This window comes from Podarcis vaucheri (genome assembly GCF_965113315.1).
Source record: "Podarcis vaucheri genome assembly, chromosome: 3".
Taxonomy (NCBI): domain Eukaryota; kingdom Metazoa; phylum Chordata; class Lepidosauria; order Squamata; family Lacertidae; genus Podarcis; species Podarcis vaucheri.
The window spans coordinates 92898554-92916423 of NC_138761.1; the positions used below are offsets into that span (position 1 = coordinate 92898554).

At 42.9% G+C, this 17870-nt stretch overlaps 1 protein-coding gene across 1 annotated transcript; it reads right to left on the reverse strand.

Annotated features, from left to right (window-relative positions):
- Positions 1-5836: 5836 nt before the first annotated feature.
- LOC309528686 (uncharacterized protein) lies at positions 5837-16136 on the reverse strand (the record flags this gene model as incomplete). Its single annotated transcript, XM_082216290.1, has 7 exons — positions 5837-6008; positions 7216-7311; positions 8114-8191; positions 8823-8912; positions 10345-10599; positions 11378-11584; positions 16080-16136. Coding segments are annotated over 7 exons (936 nt in total), but the record flags the coding sequence as incomplete, so codon positions are not given.
- Between the last annotated feature and the right edge of the window lie 1734 nt (positions 16137-17870).

A 17870-nucleotide genomic window follows, 5' to 3' on the forward strand; every position in this document is an offset into this window, starting at 1 on the left:
AAAGGTAAAGGACCCCTGGATGGTCCAGTCAAAGGCAACTATGGGGTTGTGACACTCTTTTCGCTTTTCAGGCGAAGGGAGATGGCATTTGTCCACAGACAGCTTTCCAGGTCATGTGACCAACATGACTAAACTGTTCTGGTGCAATGGAACACCGTGATGGAAACCAGAGGGCATGGAAATGCTGTTTACCTTCCCGCAGCAGCGGTACCTATTTATCCACTTGCACTGGTGTGCTTTCAAACTGCTAGGAGCTGGGACAGAGCAACAGGAATTCACCCCACCCCGTTGTGCGGATTCGAACCGCCGACCTTCTGATCGGCAAGCCCAAGGGGTTCAGTGGTTTAGACCACAGTACCACCTGCGTCCCTTGTCTGTATTTTAAGTACCACCTTTTTGACTCTGCTCTTAGATGCTTGAGAAAAGCAATGCCTCAGAATTGCTAGTAAGCTGCAAGATGCAGGCAACCCAAGCAGAAGTCCATTTAACTGGAATAAGAATATTGCTTCCTTCTGTTATCCTAATATCCCTCCCACTCTTGGCCTCCTTAGTAATGAATGGTAGACTGTAAGCAGCTCAAGGCAAGGCATTCTGTAAAACACCGTGGCACATCAATGGTGCTATATAAATAAAAAAACAAGATTTAATTACATTTAAAAAAACGTGTTTTACACTTCAGAACAGGAGTTTAAATCTTAGAAAACCATTCCCAAATCTTTCGAAGGTCACTTCATAATTACAAAACATCTCCCTTTGTATTTGGGACAACCTATAATAAAACATTTGAGATTTGGTTTAGTAGTATTTTATTGAGTATGTACAGACACACACACAAAGCCTTTTGCATAGCATGGGATGCAGGCTCTGATGTCTAGTTAGTTGTAGAAGAATAACCTGGCAGCAGTTCATGGCTGATAAAAGTCAGCAGTCCAATATTAGTAACTCTGCTGGGAGGGGGATCATTCCCTGGCGCACAGAGCGGGATTCCTAGGTTGACAACAACAACACACCCTTTGGTTGCTACACCAACGAAAGCAGGGCTGCCTTGGAAGTGGTTCAGAGCCATTTGGGCAACAGTTAGCAGCCAGTAGTAGGAGAGCATGCCCAGTAGCAGGAACAACTTGTCTGAGGGTGTTTTCACACATCGCACTAAAAGCGCCTGCGAGTCTCTCATGCCCTATTTTTGTACACTTATGAATGCTATTAACAGGGCAGTGAAAAGTGAATAGTGTCATATTTAAACCAAATGTGCGTTCAAGCCAACTAGATGCCAATGCAAAAAGAAATTTTAAAAAATCGTGGTATGTGTGGTTTTTTGTTTTTGTTTTTAATCCCCCATAACTTCACTCCAGATAATATGATGCCTCAGATTATTAATGTGCAGTAAACTACATGCTTTCATTGAAATAATTCATTTTTCTTTTCTTTTTTGGTAGGTCACTTCCCTGCTATTTCTTGCAAAACCCAACCTGACAGTGTTTTGTTTTGGGACATGAATTTGGATTGCGGGTGTCTCTATGAGCATGTTCATGTTTTCTATGAATTTGCAAAGGTATAATGTAGTTATCTTTTAAAAAGTCAGCTGCTTGGAGACCTTTTAGGTGACAAGTGCCTAATACATCTGCAGAAGAAGAGGAGCAGATTTTTCGGTGGAAAATGAGGTGCCAGTACTCATATAATGACCACTGGACTGTGGTGCCGGCACAAAATGTCTGTCTGGGCTGTGAAAAAAGGTTTGTGCATACTCTGTACCAGTGAGTACTGTCAAAAAAAGCAAATAATAATAATAATAATAATCCCTTAATGCTGTGCTGAATCCGGTCCTCCAATTGCTCAGAACTTTTCTACCCCTGCCAAAGAGTCTTCCATTTTATTTTTATTTTTCCTCTTTCTTGGGGCACTTAAGAATTCTGGTGGGCTTATCTTATTATTGTGAGGTGCCTGTGAGCAGTGACTGTGTCCTTCTTTCCATTAAACTTTCTCCATTTCTGTGCAACCTCCTTGGCTGCCTCTACTTCCTGCTCTGAAAAATCCCCGTGGGAGAAGTTATCTCATGAAGTTCTCTTCTCCAAAGCTTTAACTGAAGAATGGGAAGCTGGGTTGGGGAGTGTGTGTCTGTGTCTACTGAGCACCTGAGATGGGTACACTCACAGATATTGTTCTTGGTACATTAAATATATCCATTTTTGTGTGTATCTTTTTGGAATATCCACAAGTTTGTATAATTATTATTTTCGGGGGGGGGGGAGAACAGCGCTGTGAAATTTGGAGTTTGCAGATTTTGAAGGGCAGCTGCATCTCTCTGCAAATACTGGTTTGATTTCTTCCCCACCCTTAACTCTGGGTGGATGTTCTCACCCTTACAAACATCACAGAAACCCAATAGCCAAGTTGACGGTTTGTGGTTTTCTTGTGAACATTTTAAGTATAGCCAGTGGTAACTTCCTAAAGTGGAAAATGCTATAGCTCAGAATGACTAGAAACATCACATGTCTAAGAACCACTCTTCCATAATCCTGAAAGCACCGGGGATGGTTTCGGGAATGCACTCTGAACGTGCTCAAAGACCTGTTTATTTCTCGTTACATCACATGGTTCGGACACAAAAACATGTTTCTGAGCAGAGGCATGGTGACCCCTTGGCTGAAATTAAACTCTGCGCAGAGAGGTATCCCACTGGAAATGAAATGCACTTGGAGAGCCTGCTGTTATCGTCACAGTTATTCCCTTTCAGCTGGCGTGGAATTGGAGGACGAGGGGGAAGCTAATCTTGTGAGGGATCACAGGCCACATTCCGACAGCAGCACCTGCTGCCATCGCTCTGCAGACAATACTGCTTGCTTTGTAAATACGATGGAGGAGGGCGAGATAACCAGCCATGGGAAATGGGTGGGGGAAAATAGTGTCACGTGCCTTATACTAACTAATACTACGTCCTCCTCTAAGGAGCAGAAACACAGGAACCTTGAGTGCTAAACATCCATAATATGTTTTTCAGAGAGGAACCACTTGACCGCGGCTTCGTGCCAAGCCTTTTTTTATCGACAACAGGCTTCAAGTATGGAATATGCATGCATCTGTGGGGGGTAGAAGGCAGAAGAGTATGTGAAGGAAGAAGTCTGACTATGCTTGTAGAAATATGAGGGCCAAACAGAGGAATTCACGCCCGGGGTGTTCTCAGTTGGAGTAGCTGACAAGGGCAAAATGAGAAAAACAGTGGAGCTAAAATCAGAGTCTCCACCATCTCAGAGGACTGATGGGTGGATGGCTCAGCTTCTTTTATGGATGGTTGTGCAGCTTCAAGGCCAGTGCCGGATTTTATGTATAAGCTAAACAAGCTATAGTTTAGGGTCCCACTCTCTTGGGGGGCCCCAAAAAAATTAAAGGGGAAAAAACTAGATGTACACTTCCAAACTATAAGATAAAAAACAAATAAAATAAAACCTACATACAGCAACAGTGTTTTGTGTTGTGTAGGCTCCTATTTGTTATGTGCAAATGGCTTTAGATACCTATTAGGTCCGTAAATTACCATATAGCATATATTCAACACACAAAACAGTGACAATTTGTTGTTGACAAAGGGCAGCTGGACATATAAAGGGCCCCACTACCTTCAGTAGTTTAGGGCCTCATCAAACCTAAATCCAGCCCCGGCTTCACCTAATGACTGCATCAGCCCTGTTTTGAGAAGGGACATTAGAACAATCAAGTTTGTTATAGCGCAGGATGTAGAGATGCTCTGTTCATCATCAAAAGAATACAGTTAAGAACCCCAGCTTCCAAATTATGGACTTTGTTTTTAAGATTAAGGATAGAGGAAAAGAACTGAAGGGGGAAACAGCTAGCATAAAAAAGAAAATAGTTTCTTCTCTAAAAAAACCTTACAGCAAGCAATCTTAAGTGTCTCAAACTTACTTGTGAGGAGCAAGGACTGCTCATGATATTCCAGAAATCATAAATTTTCGACAGGGGACAATCCCAGGTTTTAACCCTGTGTAATCAGGACAGAGGGTTGATGAGAAGGAGCCTCCAGCCAGGTAAGATGGCCACGAGGGCTTGAAAGACCTATGTGAATCCACCCATTCATCTGATGGAGCCTCTCCTGCATGTACCATTGTCTTCTGACACTTTCATTGGGACAGCATCGCATATGTGGAACTCCCTGTCCTCAGAGTCTAGATCACTTTTCTCTTTATCTCAGTTCCACCAGAGTTTGAAGACCATTTTCCTTTGAAATGAGCCTTTAATTCTGTTGCTGTGCAATTTCATTGCTAATGTCTCGTCTCTGGGGCCTGGGCCATGGGTTTTTTTTAATGCAGCTTTCAGAATTGAATTAGGTTGGCATTTATCTAGTCATTTTAGTGGTGAAATTTTTGTGTTTTGTGAAGCTCTCTGAACATCTCCCTTTGGTTCGGAGAAAATGAAGAGAGATTGTTGTGTAAGTAAATCTTCTTAAGAATGCCGGGGGCTCTGTCTTCTGCATTCTCAGTTATCTTTCCTCTACTAGAATCCTGCATAAACAATGTGAAAATATGGCCACCTATATATATTTTTGATTAGGCCAACATTTTGGTAAGATAAAAAACTTACCATAAAAGATGACATGAAAATCAATGAGAGTTTGGATAAAATGACTGAAAGAAAAATCTGTTGGCCTTTCCTTCAATTATTTCCCAATCATCTTTGAAATAAGTTTTTGTATGACAGCATAGCTCATTTTAAAATGCACTTGAAGCTGAATTTTGAAGCAAAGTTGTGTATGTTTAGCCTGGAGAAGAGGAGAGTGAGAGGAAATATGTGAGCCATCTTCAAGTATCTCAAGGGCTGTCAGATGGAAGAAGAAGAAGAAGAAGAGAAGAAGAGTGTGAATTTGATATCCCGCTTTATCACTACCCGAAGGAGTCTCAAAGCGGCTAACATTCTCCATTCCCTTCCTCCCCCACAACAAACACTCTGTGAGGTGAGTGGGGCTGAGAGACTTCAGAGAAGTGTGACTAGCCCAAGGTCACCCAGCAGCTGCATGTGGAGGAGCGGGGAAGCGAACCTGGTTCACCAGATTACGAGGCTACTGCTCTTAACCACTACACAACACTGGCTCCCATGGAAGATGGTGCATGCTTGTTTTCTCCTGCTCTGGAGGGTAGGACCCAAACCAATGGATTCAAGTTAAAAGAAAAGAGATTCCAACTAAACACCAGGAAGAACTTTCTAATGGTGAGAGCTGTTCAACAATAGAAAAGATTCCCACAAGAGATGGTAGACTCGTCTTCCTTGGAGGTTTTTAAGCAGAGGTTGGATGACCATCAGTCATGGATGCTTTAGTTGAGATTCCTCATTGCAGGGGGTTGGATTAGATCAGGCATAGGCAAATTCTGCCCTCCAGATTTTTGGGACTACAACTCTCATCATCCCTAGCTAACAGGATCAGTGGTCAGGGATGCTGGGAGTTGTAGTCCCAAAACATCTGGAAGGCCAAGTTTGCCTATGCCTGGATTAGATGATCCTCAGGGTCCCTTCCAACCCTACAATTCTATGTACACTACAATTCACTCAGTATATCAGTTTTTATAAATCCCAGTCCAAGCACAATTCAAGGCATATTAATTGAGCATACCAGTAGATTTTGGGCTGCTGAAATTCAATTCCGTTGTGTTGGCTTAAATCAGAGATGGAGAACATCTGGCCTGCAAATGTAATCTAGCTCATCAAACCTCTGAATCTACTGCCAGCAAGCTCCCTAGGCTATCTCATTCTACCTAGCTCTACCCTTTAAAAATATGAATAAATCTGAGCAGTTCACAAACCATATTCAATGCAACAGAAAAACTTTTTTTTCTAAAAAGAATAATTTATTAAGGGGGGTAAAAAGCATTGTTTAAACAGTCTGAATAGAGGTGGCCTTCTGAACTGTCCGTCTCCTCAGGCTCAAAGTCATCAGGGTCTTGCGCTAACTGGTCCGTGTCTTCGTCTGAAGTGGAAGGGCGTGTTAGGATGATTCGAGGTATCTTGGATACAGTAAAAGAATGCAGGGAAGGGGGTAGGGAAGAGAAGTGAATTGCACAAGAGAATCTAGAAGCTAACATTCGTTTGCTGCCAGGAACTCTCCTCTGACACAGATCTCCCTTGCAAATTTTAATGTCATGCATTTTCCACATATTCTCTGAATGCTTAACTGTTCCCCAAATGTTGGATAGCTTAGGAATAGTCTATTCTCATATCCTTCTTCCTCATATTGGAAGGAGAGGCCCACCTACAGTGAAAATATGGCTGGGGTAGGACCAGAGAGGGTCTGTGCTCAGATTATATATGGGGTTTTGATGGATGGTTTTATATTGCTGGATTTTTTCATTCTATTTTTTAGAATGTACGCTTTCAAGCACAATTCAAAGTGTTGGTGCTGACCTTTAAAGTCCTAAATGGCCTCGGCCCACCCCCTTTGTTCAGCCCAAACACAGGTCCAGCTCCGAGGGCCTTCTGGTGGTTTCCTCAGCACAAGAAGTGAAGTTACAGGGAACCAAGAAGATGGCCTTCATCCTGTGGAATGCCCTCCCATCAGATGTCAAGGAAATAAACAACTATATGATTTTTAGAAGACACCTGAAGCAGTGGCGTAGCGTGGGTTCTCAGCACCCGGGCCAAGGCAAGTAATTTGCGCCCCCTAACCCGTGGATTTTAGCACTCGAGTCTCTTCCGCGCCCCCCCCAGATGTTGCGCCAGGTGCACCCCCCACGCTACGCCACTGCTCCCACCACAAGTCTTCAGGACAGCCATACGAAGGCTGGCGCGGGGAGAAGGTCTCTCCGCCCCACCGCCAGGCTTCGGAGCAGCCTTCCGAAGGCTGGCGGCGGGAGGAGGTCTCTCCGCCCCACCGCCAGGCTTCGGAGCAGCCTTCCGAAGCGGGGGTGGGAGAAGAAGCAGAATGTTAACTAATTCTAACTATTGGTAAATAGTATTCATTCTCCAAAGTCGATGATGCATTTGAAACCTTCTGACAAGAGCCCAGGCTAACACTGACATCTGGTGGGTTGTTTTTAATTCAGTACAAGAACCAGACAGATAACTTACCATTCATGGGTAGGTGGGTATAAATAAAAAGAACAGGGGTTTTTTTCTTCTGGGGAGGGGAGATTAAGCTATATTTTACCAAAACATAATAGTAACACCTCTTCAGACACTATTAATGCATAAATATCTTCCTCCATCATTACTTACTGTTATAACATGATTTACTGTCTGGAATGGTCCACTTTTGGAGGGCATCTCAACAGGGCCAGAATCAGGTGTGCTGGGTTCTGATATAATGGCATCCTTAAAAAGAAAAAGAAGAAAAATAGCCAATTCACTTTTCAGGCATTATTAAAACAGGTGAGGAAACCTGGAACCATGTTTATTCAACAAGTGAAAAAACCACCTCTCTCTCTCTCTCTCGGCCATTATTTACTCAAAGAATTTCTTACCCACTCTTCATTATTGAAAGTCACCTCAGAATAAGTTACAGTAGAAACGTTACAGACCAGAGACGTCATGAAAGGACAAAATAAATAGAGGTACAGCCCAGAACCTAACAACCAACAACTGAAGCATGCCACCAGATTCATCTAAAGGTCTGGGTGAAAAGTTAAGTCTTCGGCAGCACTGGACTTAGGTTCATAATATTATTATTAGAATTGGCATTTTAGTCACCTTTTTTGTTTACAAAAAGTAACCAAGAGCAACTTACATTTGAAAATTTTCTCACAGAAGAAGAGAGCAATTTTCTTTCAGTACAGGCCATCTGCTAAAATACACTGCTGAAAGAGGGTAGTCCACAACTAATGAGCTTAATTCAGTATTAAAGGTAAAGGTAAAGGTACCCCTGCCCGTACGGGCCAGTTGTGTCCGACTCTAGGGTTGTGCGCCCATCTCACTTAAGAGGCCGAGGGCCAGCGCTGTCCGGAGACACTTCCGGGTCCCGTGGCCAGCGTAACGAAGCTGCTCTGGCGAGCCGGCACCAGCACAGCACACAGAAATGCCAATTCAGTATTAAGTGACCTTTAATAACCCACCTAACCTACCTTGCAGTCCAGGAGAGCATTTCATAAAGTGAAATATGAAAGCAAAGACTCTATACCTCCGCAACTTTGTCTTCAGATTGTACCCCAGCCAAGTCAAGTGGGCCATCTTTGGACACATGTGCTATTAAGATTCCCTGGGGAGAAATCAGACATTTCAGACCTGGGAGTTTATTTTGGTAGCTATGCATTACTAAGTGCACAGGGAGAAAAAAACTGCCTTAAAAATTATATGGACACCAGTTATTTTGGTGGGCACAACAACAAAAATTGAAGCCAGCCTTCCCGGGCTAGTAAGATCAAACCAAAAATTCACTTGGGAGAGAAGAGGGCCAGAATCAGGTGTGCTGGGTTGGGAAGAGATTTGAGACCATGAACAGAAATGTTTTTGTGGCATGATGACACGGAGACCCTGCCCCAAGAGCAAGGAGCAATTGTGAAATGAACAGGTGTGATACTTGCATTAGCATAGAAGCAAGTAGAGTCACCTTGAATCAAGGTGGGAAATGATACTGGTAATGGCATTTCCAACATATGGGCTTTGTATACAAACAAACAAACAAATATTATTTTAGTCATCCCTCAAGAAGTGGCAATTCATGTGATTATTCTGAGGTTCAGCATAAGCTAATCTTTCTGCTTTTCTTATTAAGACAGGCTGCCATGTAATGACTTCCAATGAGACAATGGCAAGACAGGAGGACGGCTGTTTTGGTCTCTCACAACAAAGAATTAGTAGTTGGAAAATGTGTGAGTAATGAAATGCACCTCATCATTTTCTTTACATGAAGATGAGCCCTTTCCACCAGCAATGCTAATACCAAGACTCCCCATTTGACTGCACACAGTAATCGTTATCTGGAAGAGAATTGTAGTTCATATTGAATAGGCAGTTAACAAGCAAACACAACACTTATTCATTATTATTAGACAAGCAACAAGTAATGAAACTCATGCATGACACACACACATGGAAAATGCTGTTTCGTTCAAAATGAACAGAGATCTCAGCAGTGCCTGTGCTGCAGTAATTACCTTTTTAAACATGGTGGCACAGAACTGAAAGAATACTTATACAACATAAATGGCAGCCCCATTAAATAAATTCTAAGATATATTTGTTTATGACTCCTGGAAGACGGACGTTATTGAGGAAGTGTGAAGGAATTGGAGACAACCCCAGCAGATTCACCCAAACCCTCCAGCATTGACCCTCCCACCTGTTCTCCCTCCAGTTTCCTCCATCTTGTGATCTGGGATGCAATGCAATGGAACCTGTATCAACTGTCAACACAAATTGCAATCTGACAGCTTAATTTTGGGATGGCATAATGAATGTAGGCAGTATATAATGGCAGTCTGGATTCAGAATTAGTCATCAGGGCTATGGATTTCAACGGTTCTGCATCAAGCAGGGCAGTCTGGATCCAACCCCATATTATTAGTTAGCCTCTTAATTTAACAATAAGTTAAAATGAATTATGCCATTAGGCAGTACAAAGTAGTATACCATTAGGTGCTCAAAACACAACATTTACACAAGGGTCCCTTTACCTTTACCTAATGTAAAAAAAAAAAAATCCTTTTAATGATCAAAGCCAGCTTCAATTTTAAAAAATGCATTGTTTGACCAAGAAGCTTGCATAAGTTTAAAGCACAGATTTCTAGCACTCACGTCTCTAACAATTATTTTTAATAGTTTACATCTATTTTGTCTGTCTAGAAAATGTAATTAGTGAAAGCATAAGACAAGTCACAATTTCTGGGACGTTAATCCATGAATATTTTCCCTTAATTTAGTCAACAACACAATCCTCTACAGATCTACTCCAAATAAGTCCGAGTGGGGCTTGCTTCAAGGGATGTGGCTATAGGATGCAGTTTGAAATAAGCTTTGGGTTCTCAGCCTTCTTCTTCTTTACCTCCACTTAGAAAGAGTGCCTTTCCCTCACACACATTGCCTTGTATAAAAGTAACTGAGAGCGTGGGCCTACTTTAGGGACCTAGGAAGGTAAAGGTAAAGGGACCCCTGACCATTAGGTCCAGTTATGGACGACTCTGGGGTTGCAGCACTCATCTCACTTTATTGGCCGAGGGAGCCGGCATACAGTTTCTGGGTCATGTGGCCAGCATGACTAAGCCACTTCTGGTGAACCAGAGCAGCGCACGGAAACGCCATTTACCTTCCCGCCGGAGCGGGAGCTAATGAATACAGACTGTTCCATTTATTAGCATTCCATTCTAGAAAGCAGAACCAAGAGGCAAATGCTTCTTCTTGCTCATGGGTTACCTTCAAGGGTGACTGTGTTGTATCTGCAGCTCCTGGGATCTGCTCCTTGCTTTCTTTTGAAAACCTGTTGCCATCCGTCGGGAAGCTGTTTGCAGCTGCAACTGGAACCTGTGGTTTGCTGTTGGCCACTGGAAAGGGTTTTGACTTGGTTGCCACTTTTTGCCTTTCCTGTTGAAAAGTGACTCTAGCATTTCTTTGATCTCGAAGGTTGTCTCCAGAGTCAAAGAGACTCCCAGAGAATTTGGATATAGGCTCCTGTGCAAATTTAACCAAACAAACAAACCATGGCTTAGCTTTATGTGTGAACCAGACCACAGTAAATGTGAAAAGGCATGAAAGGCAGACAGAGCTGCTTGTGTAGCTTCACTCTCACTTCTGAAGTCACAGCCAGGATTAAATGTTTTCCACAAATCCAGAGAATCTCAGCTCAAGCTCTGAAATCAACAGTTTCTGACAGCAACTCAGATGTCTATGTGCAAATTTACATTGCTGTGAAAATCCCAAGATTATCAGTCAACAGTGATGATTGGCATTGTACAGTTCATCCTGTGAAAATCTGAAGAACAAAATTGTCTGTTCTGGACATACACTAGGGATAGTTGATATATGTCAAAATAAACTAGTGAATTTTACTCAGCATAGACCCATTGAAATTATGAACATAAGTTAGGTCCATTAATTTCAATGTGTAAAATTTAGATGAATACCACCCAGTTTCTCTCACACACCAAAGCCTCTATTTCCTGTTCCAGAATCTCTTGTTCTTTTGCCCTTCAAACTTCTCATTATTTTTTCAGCTACTTCTGATATGCAGCAATCATGTAAATGAGTATTGGACTGATTTCAATGAGTTCAAGGGCTATCATACTGCTAGAAAATCTGTGAATGTTATTACTTCCTAATAACATTCAGAATCTACAACATTAGCCAGCATAATTTCTTTTTTCTCTCCTTGGTTCTTTTCTTTGATTTCCTCAAGCCTGAATATGGCTGCAGGAAGGTGCAGCATATCTTTTGCTGGATTGGCACTTACATCCTCATCAGGATCCTCCAGCTCCTCGGCTTCTTGTTCGGGGCTGATCCGCCCTTCCTTCCGTTTTTCATTGGACGAGTTGAATTTGTACAGACTGCACCCTTGGACATTCTCCTTTCCCTTCAAAGAGCCCCAGCGAGAACCCTGGGAATTCCAGTTATGACTGCCATATAGCTTAGGAGACTTGGGAAGCCATTTGACAGAGTCCTGCATGGAAGAGCAAAAGCACAAGAGTTTAATTCAGCACAGAGTTCAGGCACTCGAAAAGGATGCCTGCTAATTGGACACAAGCTAGAATAGATGACTTCAAGTTTGCCAGGCATCCAGTCAAGCACAGGCTTATCGGGTGTGTTGCGAAGTCAGCCAGTCATTGGCTGTGGGAAATGAATGGAGTCACTATCTGATGACAAAAAGGTTGGACAATAGTGAGCAACTTAGAAGGTGCTGTTGCCTGCCAGAACAATAGGAGGCAGGGGAACACACACAGACATGCACTTTCATCAGTAGCTATTGGTAAACTCTTATTTTGTTGGACAGAGAGATGCCATGCAGAGATGAGACTATCCAGTAACTTGGGCTATCTGCCCCATCTCAAGGCTTGTTTACCCTACCCTTCCCATGTGCTCTATCCCTCCCCATCATTCACACAATGCATAAATGGAAACATAAGTTTGGATGTTTCCATCCACAATATGTGAAAAGGGGGTGCGGGTTGCAGTGGCATGGATGAGCTCAAGGGAACGACAACACACCTTCCCAGATGCAGACATGTCAGTCTTCCTGTCCCCAAGAAGACACCTGATCTTAAAACCAATCTACCAAATTTGTCAAAGTTTCATCTTAAATGTTTTGATACTTCCGGCAATCAAACTGTACAAGAGCTATGGACTTTGCAACAAAGCTCAGCTTCTTCACAAACCTCTTGAACCTTTATTAGCCTTACAGGACGGATTAGATCAAAAAGAGTTGAAAAAGTAACTTCTAAGTTACTTTTGCCTCTGATGACAAATGTGCTTGGAAATTCATAAGAAACACCTGCTATCAAAGGGCTTATCAACTATGGTAGACTTAATAGTCTATTGGGCCATATCTGGTGCCATTCGTGATGACTGCCTAAAACATCCAGATGATAAAGACTAAGGTAGAACAACATATTTCAGGAGCATTCATTTGTTTCTCCTCCTATAAAGCTCTGTACACCTTGGACCCATAACTTACGCCTCATTTTGTCTTCCTGAGACTGAGTTAAGACCTCTGTATTAACAATACACGAGCCTTGTTCAAACAGCAGAGTGATAACTTCAGCATGTTACTTTTCTTTCTTTTTATCCACTCATAGTTCCTGGGAATTGGTGGGCTATAGAAAAAATCTAGGATATTTGGTAACTACAAGCAGTATTTAGGTGGTCTTAATCTCTATAAATAAGGCAAACACTCAGGAAATCCCCAGACTTGTGACAAGACAAAAAAAATGGCAAGCATATTCAAAGCAACAGCCCTTCCACTATCTTCACTGAGGACTGGATCAGATCATTAAATATCTTTAATTTATGCAAATTACATATTTATGCAACCTCTACACACAAACACATATGTACACATATGGGATGTGTAATTGTGTGATACACAAACAATGAATGGAACTTCCAGCAATGTGTCTGTTATGGCACCATCTAGTGGATTCTGTTGCAAGAAACAAACGCAACAGATTTCCCTAGTTCATCTCCAATTGCTGGATCCTATGAAACATTTATTATCTCTATAGCCACAGACAGTGGCATGGTGAAACACTTCCCACTAGGTAAGCAGACTCTAGTGCGAGTCAAAGGAATCTGTCTCTAACCAACGTCTTCTAAAGAAAATGGACTTTTTGCCAACAGCAATTCAAGCCAAATGGGCTGACATAACAGAACACTTAGTTTAAACACACAAAATACGTAAAAGGGGATTTGTGGGTTATTTTTCTGAATACCTCTTTAAGTGTTTAAAAGATTCACACACTTCACGAAAAATCTGGTTCTTCAGCAGCTCTGTTCAGTACTAAGTAATTTACACTTCTAACGGCATTCACACAACTGACAGCCATGCAAGATCTTTGATGGTCCTGCTCTGGATTATTATATTTTCAGTAATGGTTGATTGACAGTAATAAATATTTTGATTGATTATTATGAGATATAGCTGAGAGAGGAACAGGGTTGGGGCAGAGACATGCAAAATCTTTTGGCAATCCCTGTGTTATGGTATCAGATTGTGTCAGGATAAGAGGAAATGTTTGATCAAGGAGTGGCGCTCAAGCAACTTTGGAGCTGGTTGAAGTATTCCATTTATGAATTAAACTCATGTTTGAGTTGGGAAAAACCAAATGAGATGCTCCAAAATGGCACCCGTGAAGACCACAATACACAGCTGTTCAACCACAATACACAGCTGTTTCAGAAACCTATGCTGGTTACAAAGGAAGGAAATACCGTCAGGCCCACAACTATGATTTAGCAGGTGTAGCCTAATTTCTCCACCGCCACCATCCTCACCAGCAAGGCAGGAGCCCGGACAGACAGGGTGCCTAAGCATGCCTGCTAACAGAACAAGAAGAGACTCAAAGGAACCAGTAACTACAAGCCTAAAGTGAGCTGTTGTTCAGGACCTAACCAGAACACACAGTCATCTCACAGCGGTAACAGAAATCACCATGATGAGAAACCAGGAAGCAAGCAAGCCAGCTGTTGAGCCAGCCAAGCACAGTTTTCTTTCCCCTTACACAAGGCGAGGGAGAAGCCCTGCGATGGGTAGACACTGAGCCACAGGATCCTTATCCTTCATCAGGGCAAACGGTTCCCCTTTGCTTCCCAGTGCAGAGAAACAAGCCATCCGGCAAGCAAGCCGTGTTCCACAGTGTGCATGGAACCAATTGGCAAGCCCATGATCTGTATCATCAGACCAACTGGTAAAGAAAGTATGTTGCTATACCAGCTTAGAGATCGATGGAAGCAGGAGGTGGGTAAGGAGCCTCCTCATTGCTGCCGAGACAAACACAGATGATCAGCGCCAAGTGCTTTAACTAAACACTGTGGAAAGTTATTTAGCTAACAGGTATTAGGGAGAGACTGCAACCAAGACTGATGGGATCCTTCAGACATTACAGCAGGGACAGGGAACATTTTTCAGCCTGAGGGCGACATTCCCTTCTGGGAAACATTCTGAGGGTCACATTCCAGTGATGAGGGGGTGGGCAGGTGGAAAAGTGTGTGGAGCAGCTGATGGCTATTTTACCTTTGTGCAGTAGTGTCATTTCTGCACACACACACACACACGTGCACACACACATCTAGACAAGCAAGAGGCATAATCAGATGCACATTCCAGCCAAGAAGAAAATCTAGGTTGCGAAGCAGGGAGCAAGTTCGAAGCACCAGATAAAGGCTTGAAGGGCTGCATTTGACTCTCAGGCCTGAGGTCCCCCACAGATGTGCTACAGTCATGGAAGCACAAAATGAGGACTGTAATCAACAACCTGATCTCCTGGGGTTCTCAACCGTGCAGGGAGCCTCCGTGTGTAGCAAAGGCTCCCTGCTGTAGAAGCTACAGAAGAGCACAAGCAAGCTAGAGGGAGCCATGCAGCATGAGGAGCAGAAATAAGGCACACCCTTGCAACTCCTTCAGGGCTGTGAATCCCAAAGAGGGCTTCAGGGTAGGAAGCCGAGTCGGGCTCTTAGGTCCATCTAGTCCAGCCTTTCTCAACCTGTGGGTCCCCAGATGTTGTTGAACTACAACTCCCATCACCCCTAGCTAGCAAGGCCAGAGCTCAGGGATGATGGGAGTTGTAGTCCAACAACATCTGGGGACCCACAGGTTGAGAACCGCTGATCTAGTTCAATATCATCTACACTGGCTGACAGCAACTCTCCAGAGCTTCCAGTAGGGTTCTTTCCAAGCCCAGCGTGGGGCTTCTGGGGACTGGACCGAGGACCTTCTGCGTGTGCTCTGCCCACTGAGCTTTCTTTCTATAAAGGCCAGATTGTCACCTCAATGTACATCAGCAGAGCCGTACCTTGAAGCAGACAATGGAATCTGCAAGCAGAGGGTGAGAGCTTAGTGCATCAGATGGCAGAGTAGGACAAGGAACCACGAGCAAAAGCGTCAGCCATCCAATACCATTGGCGCATGATTTTAACACGATTTTAAGCAAGAGATATGCAAGAGGGGGACAGGGTCCCACAAGCTCAACCCACACTCCCGCTGACGTGATGTGGGGGGGGGGGGAAATGAGTGGCGTTGGGCAGCTGCCAAAAGTGCAAGGAGGTAGCTATAATGTCTCTCACCCTTTCATGTCCTGGTCTGGTTCGCCCCTCAAACAAACACCCATAGAATATCAAATTTGAAGCCCCATTTGGCCTCCCCGCCCCCCTGCTTTAATGACAAAGAAAGAATCAGGACAGGGCGGGTGCAGCTACCTCATATCCCACTTTTGTCAGAGCGTGTAAGAGATAAATGCTACTTCTCTCAGTTAGAAAAAACAAAAAAGCAGTCCAAAAGGAGCTTGCCTCGTCCAGTGCCACCACCATCATGCAAACAAGCACACTTTATTTCAACAACTTTATTAGCCATCATAAAAAAAATCATTGAGCTTTAAATATTATTTCTAGTGCTATTCTACTACTATGATAATTTATTTACAAACACCTAGTTATTAGACATTAACATTTTTACAAGAACAACCAGGGAACTCTGCATCAGGAACTCCTTCAGATCTTGGTCTGCAAAGAAATTAAAATGGGAAGAATTAGGATAGCAAAAAGCGAGGAATGCTGGCACAAGCCCCAAAACTGCACAGTATGGAGCTAATAAGCACACCAGAATAGCTGTACTAAAAGACAGTTTTAAGTGCATCTTGAAGAGAAGTAGCTACAGAAATGTTGGGGGTACACTCTGGCCCAAATAGAAAAAAAAAGTACTGAAAATATAGTCAAAGAGAAAATGAACCAAGCAAGGCAGAGTTACACCATCCTGTTCCTCTGTTACATCATGGATGACATGGCATCAGTGGCCTAAATATTAATACTATATAAGCAAAGGCAAAAGGGGCAGAAGAGTTGTTCTAACCTGCAAATGCTGTCTTCACATCTGTCTTCACATCAATAGTTTCCTCAGCCCCGTCCTGTAACAGATCTGAAAGGGTATTACCATTTTTCAGTGGCAGGACCACACAGTGCACTACATCTTGCCAGCATACACTCAGTCTCAGTACACAGTGGCCAATCAGATGCGTCCAGAAAGCCCACAGATAGGGCATTAATGCAATAGCCCTCCTGGGTGGAACAACCTTGTTTAGATGCTATGCCAACCCAAGTTTTGCGGTGATCAATAATATTCTTGCACATTGTTTATGCTGCATTGGCCATGCCCTTGTTCGCTACTGAATCAGGCTGCAATCTGAACACCACTTACCTGGGAGTAAGTTTAATTGATTTCTGGGAGGCATAGCTAGGATTGTTATCATGCCACAGCTAATTAGCCAAGGGAGAAGAAAAGTGTTCTTGAAGAATGAAAACTGGTTACTGAAACTTTTATGTGCATGCCCAGCTCTTCTCATCCCTCTCCAAATAGCTGACTGGGAAAGAGTTAAGGAAAAGGAGTGAACAGGGAAAAGAGTGAACAAACTGCTCATGCATTGCATAAAGTCTCAAACTAGGCAAAGCATACCACACAGATTGCTTCCCTCCTATCGAAAAAGAGAGCAAGTGGGAAAAGAGGGAAAGATAAAGAGTATTTTATTAGACATAAAGAAAAGGAACCTACCCTGCTGCTCTGGTTCCTTCCTCCTCTGTCACTGGAAATATTAGCTTCCTCTCAAAGCTGGAGAGGAAGTGAGACTACAACTCCCATGATGCAGTGAGACTTCAAGTAAAAGACATACAGGCATGACTAGGATGTTGTGCAACTTTAAGAGTCTCTTAATCCCACTGTGCAACTTGGGCTCAAGGCAGCAGTTCTTACAGCTGCAGCAGAAAAATAGAAGTACTCTCATCTGCACCAACATCCATGGCCTTTGGTTAGAAGAATAAACAATAATGAAGGAAAGAAGTGCAGTAAGAAACAGCCAGATGCTTTATTGCCTGGTGGATTCTCTTGAGAAATCAGTCTTCCGAGAGAACTGGTGATGGAATTCCATCTACACTGTGGATAAAATCTTTTCAAAAATTCTGGTAACTGGCAACAAATCCTCTGGAAAAAGTCTTTTGAATAAGAACTGAAGGTCAGTAAATGCAAGTGGTAAGAACGATGCTTTAAAAATAAACGTTTTAAGAACTCTCAAAAATAATGTTAAGCTTAATTTCATTTACAGTGATGCTATGTTTGCAAAAATGTTGAGTTCTGTAATTTCAGCCTGGGTGAAAATCTTCCAGGTGGTTGCTCATTGTTTTACTCCAAACATATATATATCTTTAGTATTTTAGTATTTTTTTATCATTTAAAAAAATGCTAACCATGT